Genomic DNA, 27,987 nt, shown 5'->3' with positions numbered 1-27,987 from the left:
TACGTACTCGTTAACCGTGGTACTCTTTTGTCATATAAAAATATAATGTTTCAATAACTACAGTTATAATACTGTAAAAAAAAGACAAGACATTTATGTCTGAAATTATTCTGCCTATCTAATCCTATCAACCGTATTTTTTTTTCTACGGAAATAATAGTAACTTGTGCTTGATCCAACACTTTTAAAATTAATCCATTACATGATTAGAATCATGTAATGTAAATCAATTTTAAAAGTACCTTGCAAGCTCAGCACGCAAAAAAATTACTTTGTTTGTTACCCTAAGCGCTTTAACGGCTCAACCAATCAACATGAAAATTACTACATAAACATGCAAAAGATAAAAGGATATAAGCTATTTTTCTTTCCAATCAATTAACATATACCAGTCATGTGGACGAAGTCACAGATAAAAACTACTCCAAAATAAATACGAGTTCAATTATTACCTTACTATCTCTCCTTCCCAACTCTTCCGCTGTCAAATGAAGCCCATAATGCGGTAGACTGACAACCGACCGGCTGTCGTCGAAAAGCGCGTCGATCTTCTGCTTATAGAGGGACAGTGAGGAGACGCTAGGCGCGCGGGAGCGACGCGGCTCATCGTCGCGTGCGCCCAGGTGGAACCCGCCACACGCCGTGCTATCGTTATCGCATGTCACCATCTAGAAATACGAATATAAACTCATTAGATAATAATCCTTACTAATATTATATATGTTTATCAGCTCTTAGCATTTTAACGGCTAATTACTAGGCTATATCAGATTTCAAAATAATTAGTTAATTATTATGAAATCTGATATATAATATGGGATGGGAAAAATATAGACTATTTTTTTTTCATTTATATGCTTTTGTAAATTCATTAATATAGATATTAGGTTATAGCAAAAATGTACACAGGCGGACTTATCCCAAAAGGATTTCCAGTCACCCTTAAAAACCCGAAAGGAGAAAGTGTTTATTTTTTATCCCTGTCATTGAATATTCCCGGTCGCGAGAATAAAGTCGCGGATAAAAGCTAGTAATAATACAGTACAGTAATAATAAGTGCCACATAATCACATCAATTGCCTGGTTCTCAAACTAAGACACACCTAGAACATCCAAACCCGAACCAACTTTAAAAAGTTTCCTAAGTTTGCCTGAGCGAGAATCGACCTCGGAACTTCATTTACGTAATGCAACATGCTTACCACTGCGTCATAGAGGTCGTCATATATACCTAGATAGTGTTAACATGTACACATAATCATTGCTGTTAACCAAGATAGTCAAGCAGGAGTATTAACTACTGGGAAAAATCCAACGAAATATAACCGTTCTATACTCGTTTCATAAATGTGGAAATTAATATACTTATCCACTACCTGTTATATATATTAAACAGCATTATATGAGTATCATTTTAAAGATTAGGGAATTTCAAACATCTCATAACATAGAATTCTCTACTAATCCATCAATCAAATAGACCTTCTATAATTACACAATTATATTACGTATCTATTAAATAAACCTTTAATTAACGCATGATGTTACTTAACTTTTAAGAATATAGCCGTAAGATTCCAACAAAATTCATATTTATTATTATATTATGAAAATATACATAAAAACGAGTAGATTATTCGTAAATGTGAATTAATTATGGGAGTTAAATTTGAATGAAATCATACATTAACCACGGTTAACCGTGAATATCTTTTGACATGAGAAATATATTAATTCTATATTTATTCTGAATATCAAAAAAACAAATAGTATTCAAGTTAATTTTAATATGAATTCTCAATATATTGATATAAACATTATTAACTTTTGTGAGAATATATAAATTAAAAAAAAAATCCTTATATACGTTAGAAAGTATTAGTTTACTCTCATAGATCTAAATAAGTAAAGGTGCTAAAAGATGACACACTATATTTTTTGCTCAACTGATTATAAAAAGTAAAAAGGTATGAGTAGTTGAAATGTGCTGCAGCTAGCGGAATAATTATATTCAAGTGAAATCGCTGTGCAAAAAATATTTTGTACATTTAATTATATTTTATATTACGTTTGAAGTATTCACCTTGTACATTATATTAGTAATTATTATAATTAGTGCTGACTACTTAAAATAATTAATACATAAAGTATTAGAATTATCCAAATATATTGAAGGACAATTTTTTTAAAACACATATACTCTCATAAAGTAGTAATAGATGATAAGTATCCGACAAAATAGTAAAATAGAGCCTATCACTAAAACAAAAGGCAGCAATTATCTTAGCTTAACGAAACGAAAAACGAAAACAGAACAGTGCATAAATAGAACAGAACCTGTATTTTCAACGCTTTAAATATGAGTGTTAGATACAATACAATTTATGATATCCCTTGTGTTTTTAATGTCTCTAGATGACCGATGCAACTTTACATCAGATTGTTACTTTGCAGTTTTCATTAATTTATAAAACTCGAGGTACCTGCTCCTTATTAAATAAATGTTAAATTATACTTCTTTTTAATGGTAGACAACAAATCATCCACATAAACGACTAACAACAGGCAATGGTTATTGGTTACGCGTCATATTCATGACGATAACACGCAACGGTGCTAGTAAGCAAAAAAGCTGTGGCTACGGATCCTTGCAAATGCCTCGATTCTCGTATACTTATTACCGCACTGTGCACAAATCCGTGACCGTTTATAAATAGTACATACATATGTACATTCATGTGTACTGATGTCGGAAACTTAATACACCATCGTAAATATAATAAAATTATCTACATATAAACTGCGGATTTGTCTGCATCCATAACAATATCCTATGTGTTAATCAAAAATATGGTTCATATGAGTACAAAAATTCATTCAGTTACGTTCAATCGATTAAATATCAGATGTCCAAGAAACTACAAAAACTTTTTCATTTATAATATACACCAATCCGCAAAAAAAGATAATTTGTATAATATGGGCAAATGCATACTTATATTTAGGCAGTCGTAGAAAATGTAATGTTTTTTTTCTATTCATTTTTTTACATATAATTGAAGTATTAAGCAATAGTTCATTCTCATGACGGTATTTTATAAAATTTGAATTGGTGTAGTAATTTTAATGATATTAGCTCAGCTGCTTAATAATTAAGTAATCATCACTTGCATATAGAACACGCAACTGTATCGAATTATCCGTACCAATTGATGTTTGTGTAATATTCAGTAATCCAATTACTTGCCAACTTATATGATTTCTATTGTGCTAATTAAGGTGTAGAAATCCCAATAGTGGCTGTTACATCGATAATACGCAAAAATATATTAGGTATAGTGCCTTGAAAATGAACTACGAATAGTTGAAGTTATTACTCAGACCAATGTTTAACTATTTCTTTTTTTTTTCTTTTATTAAAAATCTATGATCTAGGACAAAAGTATATATACTACCATTTGAATCAAATTTGGTACATGGACAGACCACTGTCTGTATACTAAATTTAATTCCGTCTAGCCATTTAACTGGAATAGAATAATAAACATCTAATATTTTCACAAAATTTAACATTTAGTTATTTATTTATTTATTGGATGTATTTTTCTTCAATTATTATTTATTCTATAATAACTTTCAAATTGCAATAAGTATATTTATCTAATTTACATTGAAAATAATCCCCTTTTATTCTATTACACAGGTTTTAATGTTAAAAGAAGTAAAAATTAGTACAATACATTCTGTCGCCTATTACATAAAGACAGAGAATACGAGTATTTAAATTTTTCCTCGTACTTGTGACCTTAATTATGTAAAGAAGAATACATATCTACCTATTTACTAAAATACTCGTTAACTCAAACATAAAACAATGTTACTTAGTCAATTATTTATGTTAGCTGAGGAGTAATTTACATATCAAGAAGAATAGGTTCCGGTTCGATTCCTGAGGCGGAACAAATAATTGTGTGGGTAATATATGTATATACTTGTTTCTCGAGCACAGGTTGGGAATTATTCAAATCTATTGTAAAAAATATTATCAGTCGTGCCTTTTAAAAACTAATAACAACACAGACAATAGAAACATAAAAATTTAATTTAAATACTTATTTACTTATCTATCTTCACATCAAATCTCTTATAAAGTAAGCAGAGAGAATTAATAGCTCAGGTTAATTCGAAATATATGAGATGTCTTCCTAGCGTTATTACAGTATTTTCATAATATTATTACTAGCAACCGGTTCGGGCTTCGCACGGGTACATAGTGTAGATATCTTAGGTAAATTCGTGTTTATAGACCTACTAGCTTTTGCCCGCGACTTCGTTCACGTAATCAGGTATATATGTATACAATATATACATATATACAAGCTAGTAGAACATCTTGAAAAAGGCAATTCAATTTTGAAATAATATTAAAAAAAATCGCTTGAAATCTGTAAATGTTATTTAACTAAAACTTTTTAAAACTACTGTTTACTACTATTTACTAATTAAAACTTAAAATAATAAGACAAAATATATAACTGATCTAAAAAATATATTTAATGTAAATATTTTTTTTAATAAATATTATGTAACTTATTTTATAAATATTCGATAAGCATCATCAGTATGCGGCGTTAAATAATTACATTAAATAATTATGAAGTCATTAGAATCGTTGTTTATCAATTTGATACAACTGAACTTTCACCTACATAATATATACAAAATTAAATTTCTAGATAAATATAGCCACAAATTTTAAATGTCCTCTACAAATCATTGTATTAGAGTATATAAATCTTATTTCACAAGTTTACTAGCTTTTACTCCATTTCTGCTACCTGCCGGGTCCATATGATAAAAACTATCCTTTTTCAAATTAAGACAAACATTTATAAAATTTAAATAATTAGTGATGATGATGATATGTATTTACGGAGATTTTTATATAAATATTAAGATACGTTTGATAAATAAATAAAAACAATCCAGATACCTCTATTAGACATGACTTTTTGCCATTAAGCAGGGTACGAATACATCACATCCTAAGTCTCAGAATCGAGTAGACTGTCTGTTTTCCGTTTTAAATTATATAAAAATTGTAAAAATATTCATGTATAATTTATAAATAGTTATACCTATGTATAGGTACAAATAAGTGTAAAAAAGTATAGGATTTTTCAACTTACTTCTCCACGTGTTTATGGGCCCTAGGCCCAAAAGTTATTAGCATTTTGACACACTTTCGCCCGTTATCCCGAACACCTGAAAAAAATTTGATAATTTTAAAATATTGGTTAATGAAACAATTAAATGATGTAACTAACAAAAATTTAACAACTTTCACCAAGGACCATATTCGAAATTCATTTTAATTTTACTAATTCAATCACTTCGTGATTAATATAAAAAGTTAAATTCAGCTTTAGATAATTTGATAAAAAAAATTATGTGTTATTATTTTTCCCATCTATAAACCCGCACTATCGCACCACTCATAATTATACGAAATTTAGACAATAATAGTTGTATGTTTCACTTTTGACTAGACCTTCGAAGGTAAAATCGTGTACATATAATTATTGTTATTTATTATCATAAATATAAAAAGCGTCGTGGCTTAGAGATGAGCTCAAAAAGATCCCATCGGTCGTGACTGTAAGTTGAAATTTAGCGGTGATGGTAAAGTTAACAAATCTAATTATTCCAATAAACGGCAAATCTACCATTAAAAGAAATTTCAAAATTTCTTACTTCAATTTCATACATAGAATAAAACAAATTCATACCGAAATGGGCCTTGTAGATGCAGGCAATTTGACGTTTCATTCGTCATAAACCTTACTATAAAAATCCAAAACGATAACATTTATAATTATTTATTATTTTGACATTTATTTTTTTTAACCTCTAATTCGTGTTTCGTTCGGTTCCAAAATGTTGTAATAAATAATGGTAGGTTCTTAACAAAGGGTTTAAGTAGTCTAGTCCTTAAAAAAATTTCATAACACTGATATTTTATTTTAACAGTATTAATGTATTCTGTTGTTTGAAAAATACAGATTGTGAATAAAAATATACGTTTGAAACCATCAGAACCCTGTCAAGAAACTTTTCTAAACGTTTCATTCAAAAACAAGAATTTGAGCCTTCCATACCAATAAAGTACTATCAAGAAAATATATGTTATATCAAATCAAACTTCTGTTCAATAAAAGTAAATAATTTATATATTAAAGTCTAAACTTAGTGGTATAAGTATCAAGATATAACATATTGCTATCTCTGGATCATGGCAATTGTGGTCAAGTATCAGGATTTTCAAATGTTGTCCCATGTCCTGTAATGATCGAAGTATAAGAAAACGATATCGGCTAGTTTATTGCTAACCTATTAAAGTAATACTATGTCGTTATTCCATAAAACGCAAGTTATTACAAATAATTTTTAGGATAAAAATATAGTAAAAAAAAGTTAAATTCTTACATACTTCCTTTCGTCTATTTTACTGTATGATGATCTAATTTTTAACTAAATCAAATTATTTAAAAATCCAGTAAAAAGTGTTGTAACTAATTACAAAGTTATTTTACGGTTAAATACCTTATTTCCTTTTCATTAAATATAAATTTTATACGAGTATCTACAAGTATTTCTGTACAATATGAGAATTAACACTGATGTAGCAGTGAAAATTAAGTCAGCGTCGTTGTTTGTTCTAAATTAAAGACCATTTAAGTTATAAAATTTAGGATACAATTATATACATATATACTATTAAATCTTATATAAAAATTTCATTCTTAAGAAGTACATATGAAATGAAACTAACGGCATGAACTAGATAAACGTTTATTGCGCAATACGGCTACGTAGCCAACGACCCAAACGTAGTTAATTCAAAGATTAAACTAAATACAAGTCTCACAACCATAGTTCACTGAGGCTCGCTGAGATAATTCTGCTTTTAATCGCCGATAAAACTATTAAATGTTTATTTAACTATGCAAATGAAGGTTATAAACGACGTAAGCGAAAGTGGTGAATTCAATTTACCAAGCTAAAATTATTGTAAATTGTAAGAAGATAAAAATAAACATTATACCATCCGACATTTACATTTAATTGTTCCTTCTTTATTTGTTTACATACAGCGAAAATATCATTTGATAATGCAGTAAAAATAGTAGTAACAAAAACTTAAAAGTAATAATTAACTGTCGAAGCTTCTATAAGTACTGGAAAAGTTAAATTTATAAAAACAAGGTAAGAAATTAATCTATTTGCAAATATATCAATAAATAGAATAGATTATAAATCAACTTTAAAACGTTAACTTTAAAAAAAATTAATGAATTGGAATCAACTTCCAGCAGCAGTATTTCCGAACCGATATGACAACATAACCTTCAAGAAAAGAGCATATTCCCTTTTAAGAGGCCAGCAGCACACCTGCAATGCCGTTAGTGTTGTGGGTGATCTTGGATGACGGTAGTCACTTACCATGAGGTGAGCCGTATGCTCGTTTGTCCCCCTGTGTTGTAAAAAAAAATTGCAGCTTAGAGACACCGTAACAGATAAGAAAAATGTCAGTTTTAATTTTATGTTTTCGTTATACAGCGGCTTTTTTAAAAGTTTCATTTTCAAAAGACAAATAATTTCCTACTTAGTAACATATTTACCGAGGAGAATAATATCATTTGCAGGTTTTTTTATACCACAAAATTAGCAAACAAGCATACAGCCCGTCTAATCGTAAACAATCACTATACACGTTACCAAAACTAAGGAAACCTTAATATGCCCTTTTTGAAAAACCCCATACTGTAGTCTCTAGGAACAACCTCGGCAGGGATCTCATACCACAGCCTAAGTGTTCGCGGGAGAAAATTCCAATGAAACCGCACTGTACGTGACCTTTTAGATTCAAGTATGTGTGTAAAAACATAAGCATAAAGCAAAGCTCGTAAATATTGGCTAGTCTTTGTTGGCTCTGCATGATTTAATTCTACTACTTTACTATGGAAAGCATTACATTTTTACATACGAAATTTATAAACACTAGAGTTATTAAAAGCCCATCTTATCACTAATAATAATAAAATTTGCTTTGTATACCCTTCCGTTTAATAGACGTCGCGCACAGAGGACATAATATTTACAGACTAGTACATTTAAATAGGCGATTTACACTAAGCTATTCCTATTATGATTTATATAAAGTGCTTTTTCTCGAGGTAGATAAGTTAAAACCAATTAATATTATTTGTATAAAAGTGAATAAAAATGTAGAAAAAATCCTGGTTTAATTATAATATTTTTTTATTTATTTTCATTACGTAGAAAGTTTAAAATCTAAAATTTTTGCTACCGGTAGTGAAAAAAGAAGAAACGTACATTAATTTTCATGGCATTTGAGCAGAACATTTTACCGAATCATCTATTTTCCGGGCATTATGTAATATTCGTTACTTAATGTTATTCATTCGCCGTTGTGGATTCTAGTTTAAACTTTTTAAGACAAAAACTTGTATCTATAACGTCACGACATCTTAAGAAGTAAACTAAACTACTTTGTCTCTGTTCATACAAAACCAGTTTCTTTAATTTTTTCAAGTATTTTAAAAATACTTTTTACTAAGTCTAGATCACTTCTATATTTTTTGTGCAACTTAAAATGGCAAACAAGCCGACGGCCTACCTGATGGTAAGTGGTAACCGTCACTTATAGACATGAATAATGCCACAGACATAACAGAGTATACTGTTTCGCCCATGATAGTCTTCATATTAAGAAAGGTAATGAATACTTTTTTCTGTTTCTAGATCATAATATAATTTTTTCTATACACTGCTGAATAAGTCAGAACATTTGTAAACTTTAGGCTATATCTATGTTTTCATCCGTACGAAACCACCTACCTTGATATACAGAAGTGAAAGATGCACGATCAGAAATTAAAAAGCTTTATCTAATGAGAATAATGTGCATTCAACCAAATAAGGCATTAATATGTCAAATAGTCAAATGTGTTGAAATATTGAAATAAATTTTGTAAAAAACAACACATAAAAATGTTTTAAATAGAAAAATAGCTGCTGCTCATTAGAGAAATCCTTGACTACCAATTTAAAAAATCTTATTAATTGGACATCACCTACACACAAGTATACAGTTTTGTTATTCCTAATAACACTAGCGCGAGACACAGACTGAAGAAGTGAATTAAAATAGAAAAAAGTAAGCAATTCCGCATTGCGAAAGTCTAGCAATTACCAAGACAGCATGAACAGGTATGACAAATCGTAGCGTGAGAGTACAAGGAATTCCAGCGTCCCAAAGCCGCCACAGCAACACACTGGAATGTGAGTTTTTTCACACCTTCGACATGTTATCTAGTTTCGTTCGCGTATCTAGGATATATTGATTGTTTAGAATAAATAATAGTAGCATTAACAATAACATTTCATGACGATTGGTTGAACAGTTAAGCAACCAGAAGGGAAGAAACTCACTTTTACGTTTATATCATTAATATGTATTTTGTTGGAGTTTTAATACTGGCTGTTGACACTGAGGTTTTTTAGAACAATGTATTATTTTTAAGTATGTTCTATGTCAGATTTTATATAAAATGTATCTTGTATTTTTTCACTAAACATATTATTTTATATCATAAATGCATATATGTTTTATTACTGCATCCTGCTATTTACAACATATTTTACGCACAAATATTGTCATATTGAGTATTTCTTTCGCAATTTTTGGTAACAATGTTATTATACACAAAATAATGAGGTGGTAAACTTTAACTGAACTACAAAACACTAACATTACTATTTGTATCGACTAAATACATTAAAATACAGTAAACAAATAAGTACATTACATTAGGAAAATATTATGTTGTAGCCAGTTCCATAATGGCAGCACGATACGATCAGTTTATTAATTAACTTTGTCTTATTACCATCTATGAACGGTATGAATATAACTCGGTTACTGAAAGCGATTGTTAACAACTCTTGTCTTTCCTGTTCTCTCTTGATAAATATATTAAGTCTATAATAATATGAAATCTTGCCGAAAACTAATTTATATGGGAATACTTTAAAAATAGTAAATTTAAATATCTCGAACATATGTTGACAGAAGAACTGAGAGATGATTGTGAACTAGAGAGACAAAAGCGTAACATTACATGTAGAAGTAATATGCTGGCTAGACGATTTAACCACTGTTCGAAGCTCGTCAAATTTTCTATTATATATTTCTATAATTGTCAGGTTTTTTACACCAGCCAATTATGGTATAACTATACGAATAATATGTATATATATATATATATATATATATATATATATATATATATATATATATATATATATATATATATATATATATATATATATATATATATATATATATATATTGATAATATATTATATATTCATATAAAAAATACAGTTGAATTGACGATCTCACTCATATGTCAAATTATTAAAAAATCCCTGATATATCACTAAATATATGATGGTCTGAAATAATAGTTACTCTCCCCAGTTATCACTAAACGCAAATATAATAGTCGTTGGTGAATACCCTTTGTTTATGCAAATGCGCTTGTGAAGTGTTGAAAGTACAGTTCTAAGACTGTATACCTAGATCGTAAATATACATGATGTTTACAAAAATACTCCAAATCGTTTAAAAGTTAATAATAAAAAGTCGATGAAGAATTTGTACACTTTACAAATAAATTCAAAACCTTGCGATTTGCCGAAAAATGCCAGATAATTAAAAATAATAACGATTTTATTTAATGTAATAAATATTGAGTTAATTACTAGTTTTTAATGATAATAAATATACATTCAATGATATCTTCATTTTTAATCAAATTAAATAGTTTTTAGTTTAGGTAATGTGTATGGAAAACCAACTAGAAAATATAGGGTAAATATAAATATATTTCGTAAAATTCTCACGATCTAATCTAAAAAATCAGATCTGAAACCTCACGTAAATTCTCTTGCTTCAAATGTCATGCTTAAACTTACGGAAACTAAAAGTAAAAGAAAAAATATTTTTAAGCTTTTATATTGTAAAACGGAATTATATTAATTCAGTCACAGAATTATAACATTTGCAGATTAAGACCGATCTTCATATAAAACATAAATTTAATATCAAGATAGGTGCACTTATTAATGGATCGACCATTATACATATAATACATATATACAACATATACATTCAACATATATACGTATACATGCAACGTATATAAATCTTTACCCATAATTATATAACAAATCATATTTTTTATTTTTTGCTTAATTTGGAAATTTGCTTAATTTAATTGTAACTGTTCTAAAAGTAATTTTAAATTATCTTTAATAAAAAAAACGAGACATTATTATGTTAAGTATGTTTCAATAAATTGTGACTTAATCTGATGCAATAGGCGTATAAAACGAAATGGCATTTCTCCATACATAAAAGCCGTTAATGTTAATATATTCACTAGAAACTTGAATTGCTAAACAATTTTATCTTATAAGGAGACAATTTATACTATTTTGACATATGTGAGTCTTTCAACAGTAATACATTCCAAGGCAATCTGCCCAGATGGGCTCAACATTACAATTTAAAATTTTCCATATAAATCCATTTCCATAGTCATGCAATGAATAGTCATATAGATATAGATTGTCACATATAATATAATACTACAATCTATTATTACTTAACTGATTTGCTATAAAAATATGTTTTTTATAAAAATTTTAATAAAAACTTGATAAAACAAGATTCATCTATCTAAAAAATAGTTAAATGAAGTTTAAAAATTTACATTGGATCATAAAAAAATAATTTTATATTCTATTAAATACTTGTATAATTATTATAAATATAAAAGCTAGCTAAATATATAGATGTTTATAAGTCACACTTAAAAGACGCGACAAACTTAAACAAAATTTGGTACATACACGAACCATAGCCTGGATTAATATATATGGACAAGCTTTACTCTAATTCACTTGTACATAGCCGCGCTTCACAAGAAGTAAAATATAAATGCTATTTTAAATTTCTTTAAATACATGCTTCTAAATATATTTAAAATATAGTATGTGCGAACAATTACTGTCTCCATATTATTAGTGTTATTTCATATTTATAAATAACTTTTAGTACTAAATACTAAGCTGTTTTTCCTACTAACTTTTCTTAATTAGTACATAAATTTCCAAACAAATATACGAGTAGATCATATTGCATTATCATCGAAGATTACATCAAAGATACATTCGCTTTCAATTACGGCTAAGAACTAATTCAGATGTTTATTTACATAAAAAATATTATTACCAAACATAAAAATTAATAATAGATTAAAGTCAAACAATTTTGAACATAATTTTTGTTAACACCATAGCAAACTTACTGAAGTTCGACCACAAACAAAGTAAAGTGAATAGCGGAATATAATCTTTGTTCAAAACCTACGCGTTGCGGTATGCGTATATTTGTACTGCCTTTAGTTATACTACATTTGTTTACGTAATAAGTTCGATGACCGAAAACCCCGCACTTAATCGTCATTACTAGAGAATGGTCATATTTTCATTTTGTAAGTAGGTGTTTGCGAAAGCATATACTTGCTAAATACGAGTAATTCGTATGTAATTTTAGGTAAATTAGTTATTGCAAGGTAGGTCAATACATTCTATAGGCCACTTACCCTGTCAGACTATATATTATATGATATACTAGTGTTATCTTAAATAATATTCCGTGTATAATCTTTAATTAGAAAATACAAATAATTTTAATATTCTTGATTCTGCTTAATGCAATTTCTCGCAATATATTCATTAATAAAAATCATGATGATTAATTTCTCTCTTCCGACCATTACACAGTTTTTGTCAATAACTAATTTATATTTTATCTCTACAGGAAAAGAATTACAAATAAATTTGTACATATTTAATAAAGGCAAAGATCAAAATGACTATTAGTAATGATGTCAAATTATGTCGCTTCTTGAAGAAAACATCTTGACCTTTGTTTCAATAAAGACTTAAGGTGAGTAAAATTGAAAACATGTAACTTCTTACCGCAAAAATGTTAAACTTGTGATAAACAGGTATTTAATACATATTTAAACGTCGTACTGCAAAAGCGTGTCTAACATTTATTTATGTCTAAGCAATAGAAAGTCTGTTATTAAAAATAAAAGATGTTTAAACTAATAAATCTTATTAAAATAATCTATAGATTTTAGCATACGAGTGCAAAATACAAATAAACGTTATTACACTAACTAAACAATATTTAATTACTTAGAGTTTTGTTAAATACGACATTTTAGATTCACGCAGTTTAGATAAACGGTGTTTTAAATGTTATTTTGTAATAAGAGCGATATAAATAATTAAAAGGTCTAATGGTCGTTATTAATTCAATGAATACAGTTTCGGTAGCACTCATATTAATGTGACTAATTGACTCTATGAACACTGCTATATATCATCAGTTGGGAAATTATGATAGTATCTACTTTATTTTCACCGTCTGATTCCAATTATCGGAAACCAGTTTCGTCTTAGCGATAACAGCTTAAAAAGAGAAATGGGAAAACATATAAAATATGAAGTAGATGTGGTAATCCAATGATTTATTAATTGTGAAATATGTTTATTATGTAGACGTACAGGAGAAATAGTTCTACTGTTTCTTCTGCAATTATCTATAATTGCATGTATAGATTCTTCTCTTTTAAATCATATATGTAAATATTTTGATCTATAAATACATAGCATATAACTACTTTGTTTAGAAACTTCGAATTTGTACAGCATGTGATATAAGCATGCAACTGTTTATGTTAATAACACACAGATCCTATTTATATGTAAATAATAATCAATCGATCACTCAGAATATACTTTATTAAGTATGCTTAAAGATCGTCATATTTTAATTGTGGTTCTCTTTTCTTCGAGATGATAGAGCTGTTTCAGTACTTTTTTTTTAATAGATGATAATGGAATGGTAACCCTGCCTGCGCTAACGGTATACGCTGACGTGGCACCAGTGAGGGATGATAGGCGAGAATGGAAAAGCAGGTCAGTTAGCCCATCGTGATGAATACATACAGAATCCAGCACGATGGTTTCCAGGGGGAACCACATGGAGGTCGATCTAACAGGGTATATTGCTAGCAATGGGACTGGAATGTCCCACTACTCAACTAAGAATTTGCAGTTATTAACGTATTTTTATGCAACTTAGAATGGCAAACAGGCTATCGACCTTTCTGACGGAAAGCAGTAACTATCGCCATGTTTATTTTCTATCCTATTTAATAAAAATATATTAATTATTTATTTATACTTTAATTCACAAAAATTCGTTACCAGTCAACTGGTTAATAACGAAACCCGATGATTCTTCCTAGGCTAACATACAATTTCTTTCTAGTTGAGACTATATCCAACTATCCAGCGGTACTGATAATTAATGTTGGTTCTATCCAGCATAAAATAAAAAACTGTTGTTACATTTTCGAACAATCTCAAATAGTAATCGAAAAGAAGCTTCAGTCGCGTTGATTTGGAATTATGCTCATAGCACGTGACCAAGTCATGTTTTACATTCACTATAACGGCAATTTTACTGTCCACAAAATACCTCTGACTAACGCACCACATTACAATTGTAGGCATATATTTTTCTCATAATTGATATACCTACATAAATACAGCTATTTCGGAGGTTGGATTCGCAAAAGAACGGTTTAGCATAATACCGACCAACAAGCGAGTTATGGTATTTACAATTGATGAAGAAAATATCAAATTTTTAGATGTTAAAATATTGCTGCAAATATTTCAATCACTTAGTATAATATTCTCTCGTCTGAATAGGTGTATTATATTATAAATCCGTAGAAAAAGAAATAAGAGATACAAAATAGAGTAGAAAATATTTTATCGACAGAAAACAGAAATCTAAATATTTCAAAGACCTCTGTCTCAACTTATTACTGCCAAGTGTATATTGCTAGAAATAAAATAATAATTCCACAGATACAGTAACATCTGAGCTCAAAGATAAGTATTTAGCTACTCAGGCCGACTGCCAGACAGTAAACGTACGCCGCTTGGAAACCATCGTGAATTCGTCACGATGGGCTAACCAACTTGACGCTATCCTTATCTATTAATCAAAACTAGTGCATTGCCAGCGCACAATAGTAGCACAGGTGTTGCCATTCCATTTTCTAAGCATTTAAAGAAAAAAAACAAGATCTACATATTGCGCTAAATAAATAGCGTTATCGTTTGCAAGCATGTAAATGATAAAACACAAAGCTACACAAAAACATGACTATAAATGTAACAATAAAATAATATAAACAAACAAAATATATATGCTAAAACCGTAATACAACGATCTCTCGAACAATAAACGTTAAAAATATTACGTAAACAAACAATCAGACAATTCACTGATATAAAACGTATCGTTAAAACATATTTTACAGCTCGCAAATTGCAATAGTTTTTTCAATTGTAATGAGAGGACAATTTTGCATGGAATTCAATCACAAGATTGCATTTATTGGTAACATTATAACGGAGAAGCACCGCTACCTTGCTACAGCAACCCTGATACGGCCCGCCACTTACAGTTACGTCTACCCTACTTCACTAAGTACAATGTCAAACGAATAAAAGGAAAACTGTGACAGGCGTAATTAATTTATATTTTCTGTAATTAGTACAATATTTTATATTAGTTATTCAGCCCAGGTAGACAGATTTTGGTAAATAATATATTTATTATTCACTGAGAATGAAGCTTTCTATCGGTGAAATAATTTTTGAAATCTGTTAAATAGTTTATGAGTTTATTTATTACAAACACATAAACAATTAAATCTTTCCTCTTTATATTATTACAGTATGCATTAACGCTTATAATTATGCTTAAAAATAGCCAAATAAACTTGACTCATTATTCATAAAAACTAAAATATCCTATATATATATCCTATAAATCTATTTTTACTATTATAATGTTTTTTCACTGTCTTTAAAAATGAAAAATTTGTGTACAAGAAAAGACAAGACACTTCAATAGCTAAAATAGGTTTATAAGTCATTTGACATTTTATGAAAAAGGGAGTTAAATTTTAATTTACCCAATAACTACTGCTTTTCTATTAGAATGTAGAAAAAGGTGCATTATGGAATAAAAACAACAATAATAAGTTATATAATCAATAGAAAAATCAATCTCTTTAACTTAACTTAAAAAACTTATTGTTTTAAGGTATAAATATAATAATTATTTTTATACAATGACAGTATAGACTAACTCAAATAAAACAGATTACAAAAAATAAAAGTTGGATTATCATAATTATCATCAAAATAATCCATTCTACATAATATACTAGCTAATCCGGCAAATATTGTTTTGTCGTCTACCGCAATCTACTACGATCATCATTTTTTTTTTATTATTTTAATAAAATTACGCTCTCTCTCCAGTTGAAGCAAATAATGCATATTTACGAAATTTCATTAAAATTGGTTGAGCAGCTTTACAGAATTAGCATGAACGAAAATCGAGACACGGAATATTTATATATTAAAATATATGTTCATATAGATAGATATCTGATGTCTCACCAACTTAGGAGTCTCTCACCCATTTGAAAAGGATATAAATACTTGAATGATAATTAAATATTTAATCTATTAATTCAAATACTCTTTAGCAGTGTCATTGTACATATCAACATATAGCATCAACTTTTACTTTTATTATAATGTCTTTGTCATATAAATTAATTGAACTCAGATCTCAGATTAAGGTGTTTATATATTTACAACCATGAGTCAGATTATTTTTGTTAGTGAAACTCGTATTTAGAAGACTGGCCTTTTTCTTATTTTCAAAGATCAATAATAAATATTTAGTAAAGATTATATATATCTAAAATAAGACATACAAGATATGTTTTAGAGCTACCGTTATCTCACCAAAAGTGCACTAAATGCATAAATTTATTTTAAAATGTCAAACGCGTGCAAACATATCATTGATCTTTTCATTATACTACTAATATTTGTTGGGTGTAATTCAATACAGTTTTCGTTTATTTTAATTTGATTTAGTTAGTTAATTTTAAATTATCGTGTTGTTTACACTTATTGAAAAGTTGGCAATAATAAACTCAAGTAGATATATAATTACTATTTACCTGTACTTCATGATACGATATGAACCTGAATGTATCTGAACATGAATTCAGTAACTTACATGGTTAATATAAATGCTTGTAATAATTGTTCCTTTGGTCTACAGTTTCTTGGTAAAACTAATTTGAGATATATTTATTAACCATAGACTTTTAGTTTAGTACTTAAAAAAGATAACAAATGAACAAAAGTTTGATCAAAATATGTACAATTGTGTATATAAAAGGCATAAACTCTAATTTTATTGTCGATCAATTTAGTTAATTCCAAAATTACAAAGACTCGTAGAAAAATAACTTACAGGTACAACTATATAATAAAGTATAAATTAAATGCTATTTAAATTCTAATTTATATTCTTCACATTACAAATTTCCATCAAGATCGTGTAAATGGCAAAATGCCATAGTTTGTGAAGGAAAAGCTTGAATACATGTTTATCTAGATATATAATATATTCACTTATATGACCAATGAACTCTCTACGATTTTATTACTTCATCAAACTTGCAATGTACGTACAAAACAAACTGTCCTAGGCATAAACAAGTTAGGTACTATCAACTTAATATTTACAAGTTTTCTCGGCTAAGATCGTGACGAGGTTCCCCGCGCTTTCACTGTCATGACCACTTTTCTGCACACATCATTTTATTATGCTGGTTTCGGATACTCCACCATGCAAATTGGTTTAAATTCCTATACATATGCCAAATTTCATACATAATATTTTATTTATTGTCATGTTATTAGCATAATATCAAAACGTTAATTTATATATCGAATAATGTCGACGATGTTATATCTAATAAAATATAATAGAAAAAAAATTATAAATAATTATTAATTCACGAAACCGACTATGTATATATCAAAATTTCATTCATACAAATCTTTCCATAAAGATTTAGTATATTTATTAAAACATATATAACGATGCATATTTATGCGTATTTTGTATATGGATACCAAGAAACATGGTTTAAACAAATGTTCATACATAGAAACCAAATCGTGATTACTAAAAATAATAAACAGGTCTCATATTTCACTTATCCATTGTGTGTAAATCAATCTGTCACATTTTGAATCCATATTAAGGAAATCTAGAAAGGAAACAACCAGTTTGAATTCATAACAAGGCCGTTCTGAAATTAAATTAAACATCCACTCTGCTGTCTACTTATACCATGATCTCACCGTTTTAGATATACCTAAAACTGGTTTCTGAGACAAACTTTTACAGATAAATATTATTTTGGTATATTACATTGGTATATACTTATAAAATAATTTGTCCTGTCTGACTATAAATGAACAGCCAAAACTACTAAATCTAGAAAACTGAAATTTAGAACTTAAGTATCAAATTTTTTTTTTATATTTCATCTTAAGTGCGAGGATGAATGAGAGTTAGCACGATACCACGCGTGTAAAGCCACAGCCTACAGTTAGTTTATAATAAGACATTTGACAGTAGGCTAATCGCAAATTGTTATCGGAATATATTATATTTATAAAATACGAAAATAATATTTCAATATTATTGAGTCATTGAAAAATTTTCTAGGATTTAAACTTATGCCTTTTACGCTATAATTAGCTACTGGGCTCGTAATCTTATCTAGTTAGGCTACCACTTCATTGAATACCCGTCTGAAAACATTAATCACTACACTTCTTCGATTTACTAAGTTTCAGAATAAATCACTTAATAAATTTAAGATTAAAGTATGTTCATATCACTGTTATAGCTATGGCTAGACATGGTATATCTGAAAGAATTGAAATTGTTGTTCATAAAATTATTACTGATACATAAAATACCCATACTCACTCACTTACTGACACTACATGCGCATTACCATTTCTAAATATTTATTAATATGTTACACTGCTATATATGTATGTTCACGAATATATATGTATTTTTTCAGAATTGTAAAAAATAGCTTAAAATACTCATTTAATTTCTTTATGCATTTGTTTTACAGCTTTGCAATTCCATATACAACATAATAAATGTGTTCACTCACTTTAACCTTAACATCATTTCATCAAAATTATGCATTGCTATTAATAAGTGAAATACAAGTAGCTACTTAGAATAATTATTGTCTAAACATTTATCTATCCTAATTTAAAACTAATAAAATACCGATGAACGATGAGATATTAAATACAATTATTTATTATATTAATTTTGATGACTGTCTATTAAGTCCACATTTTGTATCATATTCTTATTTGGTCAATAAGTTATTTATAATATTTGAATTTAGAATAAGAAATCGTGTCGTATGTGTAGATTTTATTCCGTAACAAGCAGAATTATGTTTGCAAAGAACAACCTACAGCTTTAAATGTAATAAAATTTATATAGGACGAATACCTTCTTCCTTTCGAAATCGCTCCAAAACACGTACTTTTTAGATCTGTCTTTTATTGTAACACGTGCAAGTATAATACATAAGAGTATGTTACATTACAACAAACTGGTTAAAATGTAATTCTTACAATATTAGCATTAACATCCTAGTGTGCAATCTTGGTATAAAACGTTAGTTAATGGTTAAACCAGTATGGGTCAACCTATAAACCTAGATTTATCCAGATTTACTGACTGCAGATTTGCCTCAATAACTGAACCTATATTATCCTAACGGATCTTTAAGTTATCGAGCTGGTTTAATAAATTCACAAAACACATATCTATACCAGTAGTATAAACAGACAAAAAATTCTTTGTTTATTATAAATAAATTGTTACAAAATGTCTTGTCATAATTTTGAATTGTATATTAGAACCTTCTTAGTACACTGTACTGATATTCAAGATACAAAAATATAGCTGCACCTAGAAGCATATAATGAAAACACTTCATATATTTTCGTGAAATATAGTCATAACCGATACCTGTTTTAAGATTTCCGTGGTACAAAATGAATTTCTCTTAGTCTAAGAGAGATTAATTAACACTTTCGATATAATTAAAAAATATCTCTCAATGAAAAATTCTTCTACCTCTTCCTGTAAAACCGGACAAATAGGTAGAAAGTAATAGATAATACGAGGAAATTGTAGGTACTCAGTTTTTACCATCTATTTATGATACCCTAAATAATATTTTATATTAAGTTTTAACTGGTAACTCATATTTATGAGTTTGTAATTGTAAGCTGTATACTTATGGCAATTACCCTTTAGAATTAAAGGAAAATTAAGGTCGAAGTATGTTGACATGTTGTGCTTTAAAATGTTTATTTAGTCACTTTTAATAATAGATCATCAATTGATATTTAATGGAGCATACAAGCGTGTAAAAGGCTACAGATGATCGAGAACGATTACACAGAACTGGTTGCATTTCATAGTTAATACCTGGCAATGAAAGTCGCATCAAATCATTATCTACTTATCCCCTACGTTATTGATGGCCAGTTAGTTATTCAGGTTTATTAGTCCCATGGCCTCAATATCTCAGTTTCTTTAATTTAAAACATTTAATGTTTTTTTTTTTTTAAAACAAACCCGATTTTAATATGACAAAATTATTGTGCAAAATCCCGTTAGAATTAAATTAAGAAGGAATCATCAAAAACTATTCGCTTTTGACAAAAATATTGTGTTCACATTCTTCTAACAATTCAATAGTAATTAATCAGTTTATAAACATACAAATTGATTAGCAACACTGATATCATATAAATTATTTAATTTATTATACTTTTTTATTATTGTATACAAGGAAAAAATAAAGAATTATTAAAAATATTACATTAATATTAAAAAATTTTTCAGTAATAAAACAAATTATTTATGATTTATTAGTAAAATCTACATATACTACTGGTTGCTAGCTATTTCATCAGCAAGTTATATCAACCTTGCGCAACATTATTGAAATAAAAGGATATATTAGTATATTATATCATATGACTCGTGCTTATAAAAAAAAGAAAAAGTATTTATACTGGCTAAAAAAGAAATTTTATACATATAACAATAATTTTAAGAATAAAAGCTCATGTATTCTGAAACTTCCATGATGATGATGAGTCTTGACCTATTTCAGTCAGGGCAACTGCTTCATTACTGTAAACGCCACTATTAGTTTAAACATTATATTATAGTTTACAACTGCAAGGTACCAATGAAATTTTTTTTCGCGGTCAATGAACTATCACGAACATGCAGACGAAGTCTCGGATAAAAACTAATAGATAATATAAGGAGATTACCACGAGTAGAGTACCCATATATTGCAGTGTATTAAACAGTGGTAGTTACCATAAAGTCAAAGCCAGCGCAATGGTAGTCTTCATCCTCTGGACTTCCTTTTTAGCTGCCCTCTTTTTATCTTATTTCCTCCTAAAGATTAGGATGTTACACCCTAAACATATTGAACTCCCATATGGCTTATCCATCAGTCTTTTCTTTAATCTTCCTCTCAACTAAATCTGTTCGCACCCATATTTGAAACTTTCTATAAAACATGCCAATCATTCTTACTCATGATATGCTCAATTGCTCATATACCAAAACTAAACGGTAACCTCATATGTTTTCTATAACTTTTAACCGACTTGACAAAGTAACTACTTATCACCGGAATTTCATTCTTCCTCTTGTTTATAAACTGTTCAATGTCATGCTTAATTCCTCAAACTAGGTAGAAATAAAGGCTTAAGTACTGAAAAAGTACTTATAATTTTTTTATAATTCAAACAAGCATAAGTATAGTAAGCGGTTACCGTAGCCTGCAATACCAGAGATATTACGCGCGCGTTGCCGACCCTGAAGAAACCTCTTTACCTTTTGAAGAACCCCATGTTGTACTGAAGTTAAAGTTGTAACCTAAAACTCTTTCCTATGTTTACGCTTATTTATTTTTAGAGTACAGGATAAATTATGAATTTTTGTGTATATGTTATATGATACCTTTGACAATTCTCATGTTCATCAGAATTATTTCGATAATTATTGTTGCCATCAATAGTATTCAGTATTACTTCTATTACAGTCCTATTGTATACTAGTGGTTTATTATAGTTTTGCCAACAAGAATCAATACACCAAGTATCCTATGTATTCAAGTAGGATATGAGCTACCCGTGCACCAAATTTCACTTAAATCCATTCAGACGTTTAAGCGTTACTGAGTAACAAACATACAACCGTCTAAACATCCAAACATTTTTACAAAACTTTATATTTATACTATAAGTAAGATAATGTAACTATTGAAATCATTTTTATTTTATGATAATCAATAAATACCTATTTAGTATACAGTAATAAATACTTTATAAATAAACCATAAACAAAAAATAAAAAACTCGGCCTAAACTTATATTACATAAACATGGCGTCAGATAACATTAAATACAGTTAATTAAAAAACCTGCTATACACAAACCTGTAACTAATATTCGAATAGATCACGAAAAAAGTGTTTTATTGATAATGCATACATCATCGACGTTACTAATTATATAGTGAAAGTGATTACATATTTTACCCCAAAATTAAGATTTAAAATACTCCTATAATATATCGGCGATATTTATTTGTAAACAAAATAAGAAAATAATTTACAACATTGCTAATTTGTATTTTTAATAATTGATATGCTAATTATTATAGGTTATCATGACATTGATCTCTTTTATTTTGCTAATAAATCGCAACAAATTAACATTTTACTTTATTAATGTGTTAAAAGCTAATTAATAATATGAAGAACATTATTGATGAGGATAGGAGAAAATCTTATATTAATATTAAATAAATGTAGGAAAACATTTTAAGAATTTGTATTATTTAAATTATTCTCTTATAAATTTCGCTGCATTTACGTTGATGGCCGTATTTCTTAATAGTATTTTTAGTCACTATTTTTTAATAGTATTTTTCAAAAAAGCCTTCTCTTTTTAAAAATATTTTCTCTTTTGGCTATAAATATAAAGGTACTTATCTACAAAATTAGTGCACTGCGTAACGTTAAACAAATTAGTATAATAAATCTTGTTTTTCCGTTTTGTATTCGATTGTATTCAAAGATACATTACAAGATAAGAAAGATCACAGAGAGAAAGTTACAATACTGGCATATGTCTACTTGCTTAAACATTTACATATAATTTTATTGAGAAGTCAGAAAATAAAATAAAAAAAGGTTTACCCTAAAGAGTACAGCATGGTGTGTTTCAAAAAGGGCGTAACAAGATTCCATAAGAGTAGGCAATGCCCATGTTGCACTCTAATATTGCAATCAACAAATAGTATTACGCTATACTTACTAGCAGTCATGGTAACCAGCCTATCTGACGGGCCATATAGTTGTTTATCATCATTGTAGTATAAAAAAATATTTTATCTAATTACAGTTAGTAATCCCTTAGTGAGAGTAATATTAACAGCGTAACATTGACCCACTCACTTGATCACATTGTTTCTACAATTTTGCATTTTACTGGCATGTCGCACGCGAGCCTTCCAATATACAGTTATAAATGAACAGAAGTGTCCATAAATTAGTAGTAGTTTCACCATTTGCTTTTAGAGTAACTGACAGATAGGGTAGGAAAAAATATGCAACACTAAACTTTGTAGATATTTCTGTCATTACTTAGCCCTATTATATACCTCTAAATAATATTATTTAAATTATATGTATATTAAATAGTATAGAAGAAAGTCACATACGCACACATATACACAGCCACAGGGTTTTGTCCTCCTTGTTGTATTTGATTAAAAAATAATCGTACAAAGAAACCGTACCAAAATAAAACTAGAACTAGACTACATAATTATGGGTGGGCTGACTGACCGACACATGTTAAGAATTAGAAAATAAAATATCTACTTACCACTGGTATAAAACTTCAAACAACTGCAGCCACGCCTAATTAGCATCCACTGACCAAAGAAACTAAAATTAATAACTATTAACAAAAATATCGCTATGTAATAACATACTGTGTACGTATTTTCTAAATTGAGAGACATAAAATGTACGTGCAGGTGTTTCAAAGCAAGAGTAATAATTTCGAAAATACAGTGTTATTATACCGTTTTATCTACATAGATACAAAACAACTACATACATACTATAGTTTTATTATAAATAATTAATTGATAGTTAGTAGTATATGTTATGAAGATGATAAAATTTAATTATTTAAATTTAAGAAAATGTAATTTAAGGTAGATAATATAATTTGTCTCTCCAGCACACACAAAACAACAAAAATAAATTAGTAAAGTTAGGAGGAAAAAGAAAGAACGTAAAAAATAGTTACAACTTAGTTTATTGCTTTATCCTCAAAAGGACAAAACACTTATATAGAAATATATAAAATATGTATAGAAACGTTTACATTATATTTTAGATATAATTGTTATAAATTTAAATACTTTATTATTCTGTGATTCTTTAGTAAATACACAAATAAAATAATATATTATTGCCTATGAATCAATAAAATTATTTTTAAATATCACAATCAACACCCTTCTTTCATCCCTTGAATCTATTGTCGTTAAATTATTAGCCGTTAGCTAAACTTATTTATTTTGCTTGGTTCAAAAATGATTATATTTATGATCAAAAAGAGAATTAATATAATACTACAGTCTACTTGATAAAAAGTTGCTGACAATCAAAATCAAAACATAACCATACAAACATATATACCATGTATAACTTTGGAGGCAGAAACGAGAGTAAGATAAAAATATCTCAAAGGTAAAAAGTTTCCCTTTGGTGAAATTATATATAGATAATAATTATGCGTAAAATAATCAAAATTATTATAAACACATATATTCAATTAAACTATTACAGTCATAATTTATTGAAATTTAATTAATAAAAAATGTTAATGGTATCATCTAAATACATCAGTTTTTCGTCAAGAAAATATTAACGGTGATTTGAATTAGCTTTTCCGTCTAATCCCGATATTTTAACAGTCCAATTAACATGTTAAATTTCGAAACCGGCTGTGACTCTCGCTTTTAAAATATTAAATAATAAGTATCTACGTAACTATCGATTACCACAAATGTAAATTTTATCGCATCTTCTCGGCCCTATAAATTCTTATTTTATACGGTATTCAACGAAATATATTATCTATAATGTTTTATATATGTTAACTACTGCTCAGAGTGACGCATATCGATTGGAATTGTTGCTTTTCATTATCTTTTTAACAATTAAATAAAAGAAATAAGATATTTGATAAAAAGCTTTATCTGGTTACAATATTATTTTCTAATAATGTAATCAATAACAATTCCTAAAATACTCCAGCATGTATATGCCATACCACGAAATTCTCGAGACTTTATCTAACATTACATGTAGGTAGATCATCATATCTGTCTTTAACCGTCCACTGCTGAACATAGGCCTCTTCTATATGGGAGTTTTGCCAATAATTGCCATTGCCACGCTTAGCTGGTGGCTTGCTAACCGCAGTTAAGCTTTTGTTGAAGTTTTAAGAGGGACGCTGCTGTCCATCCCTGGTATCTATAATCATACTGGTTTATTATTTATGTTATTATTTATTAATTGTATTAATTTTAATTGCAAATACGACCTGTTGACGCGATATTTTATATTTTTGTTACTATTCATTTATTTGCAATTTTTTTTTATAAAAAAATAAAATGTGTATGTCTATAAAGATTCATTTTGAACACACGATATGACACCCATGGAAAAGGAAGGGGAGCCTATTCTATGCCAAGACCACATGGCAAATAATAGTTGATAAGTATAATATAATTACACTTGAATATTTTTTTTTTTATTTTAGTAAATTTATTAAATTACATTAAAGCAGGTTTTAGTAGTAGTAGTAATAATATTAATAATTTTTACCTAAATATATTTTTAATTCTTCTTCTAAAGAAAAGTTTATAAAAAACTTTAAACCATCGCTTGTTTATAGTGCTTATTTGTATAATCCAGATATGTGCAATTAGCCTTCAATGATATAACTTTTACTTTGATAAGTATTAACCTATTCTCTTGAAAACAACAAACAGCCTCTTGTAATTGTACACCAAAGGTTAACATACATCTAATTGATAATTTAACCTTCGATCGTTATTTAAATATAGGTTAATTTAGATTTGGTTTCATTCGGTCTAGGTTTTAATCACTTTTTTATTCTATCACCAATTAATAGGTACTAAATGAGCTATAATTAATTTCTCACTATTAATTAAGCTTTTCTCAATACATAGCCTCTACATAATAAGTAACTTAATAGCGGATTAATTATGTACAAAACATTAAGTGTATATTGTACATACTATTATAATATTGTAAATGTGAAACTAGGTAAAGAAGGATGGATAAATGAATTTTTATTACTCTTTCTCGTAAAAACTACTAAATGGATTTCAAAATTTGATACAAGGATAGGTTATAATCCCAACTAAACGTTTAGGATACTTTGTTTACTGATTGACGCGAATAATGCCGCGGATTATAGCTAATAATTAATAAATTCGGATAAATCATCCAAAAATGTTTACAATTTTATTAACATCTTCATAATTTGTCTATACACCGGTGACCGCTCAGTTGAACAATATTTGGTCAAATCTAAACCACTAAATTTTCAAATTCATATTTGATAATTTAAAAATGATTGTTACTTGCTATATATTTCAAAATGTATGTAAAGTCATCGTCCAGTAAGCGACGTCAGGAGCCTTTGTATATTATTATTTCGGTCGTTACCGCTCCACTGCCGAACAGGTCTTCCCCATAAGGGGAGTTTTGCAAGTAGTTGCCACGTTTGGCAGGTGAGTTGGCAACCACAGTTAGGCTCTTAGAGATGTTTTAAGAGGGTCGCTGCTGCCTATCTCTCGACCATAAGTTTCCTTAGTTACCTCTTACGACACCCGCAGGGACGGAAGAACATATATTATATTACATATATTATATTACAAAACAAATAACGTATAACGTCATATAATAAAGGCATTTTAAAAACTCTTGACACCAGAAGACGATGTACATAAGTAATAGTAATATGAGATAATTTTTTTGTGAAATAAATTTGTACTTAAACTATTTATTAGTTTATTAATGTAGAAACTACAAAAACCATAATCGTGACAAATTAGTATAAGTCTAGTAAAGGTTTTACTGTCATGTTAATCATAAAAAAGTTATAATTGAAGAATCTCTCTTTTGAAGTCATTTAAAACAGTTTTCTTATTTCTTTATGACCATATATATCATATATCTATCTGCAAGACAAAAAGAGTTATTGTCTCTACTGAAAAAAATCTTTTGCTATTATTTGTTGACATAGATACTGGATAAATACGAGGTTAATATTTGTGAATATGAATATATTATCTTTATATTTATTCAACTTTTTCACTATTCGAGACAGTCACTTAAGCTTTTGCTTCACAAACAATTGCACAAGATGACAAAAGATTTTTATTTTAAAATGTAGGTAAACCACTTCAAGTTATAATACTTAAAACAGGCCACAGAACAGAAACAGCGATTGTCCTCGACTTTTCATAACGATCTGAACTTTGTGGGTCACTATTCACTACAAACAAAGATGATTTTGAAAACAGAGACAATATTATAGTGTTCTATGAAAATTGAAAAATCAACACCTAAGAGAGTAAAACGACCGTTG

General features: G+C 28.2%; 1 protein-coding gene across 1 annotated transcript in view; it reads right to left on the bottom strand.

Annotated features, from left to right (window-relative positions):
• The window catches only part of LOC113515198 (uncharacterized), a 55,289-nt gene that overhangs the window by 7,906 nt on the left and 19,396 nt on the right, over positions 1-27,987 (bottom strand). The window contains exons 2-3 of the mRNA XM_052896081.1: positions 5,190-5,265; positions 453-668 (exon numbers count right to left, since the gene is read on the bottom strand). Of these exons, the coding sequence (XP_052752041.1) occupies positions 453-668 (216 nt within the window). The 5' untranslated portion in view covers positions 5,190-5,265. The remainder of the gene's footprint in view (positions 1-452; positions 669-5,189; positions 5,266-27,987) is intronic.

The sequence above is a fragment of the Galleria mellonella genome, unplaced genomic scaffold (assembly GCF_026898425.1).
Source record: "Galleria mellonella isolate WM207_F2 unplaced genomic scaffold, CSIRO_AGI_GalMel_v1 utg312, whole genome shotgun sequence".
NCBI lineage: Eukaryota > Metazoa > Arthropoda > Insecta > Lepidoptera > Pyralidae > Galleria > Galleria mellonella.
This window is presented reverse-complemented; position numbering and strand designations above follow the sequence as displayed.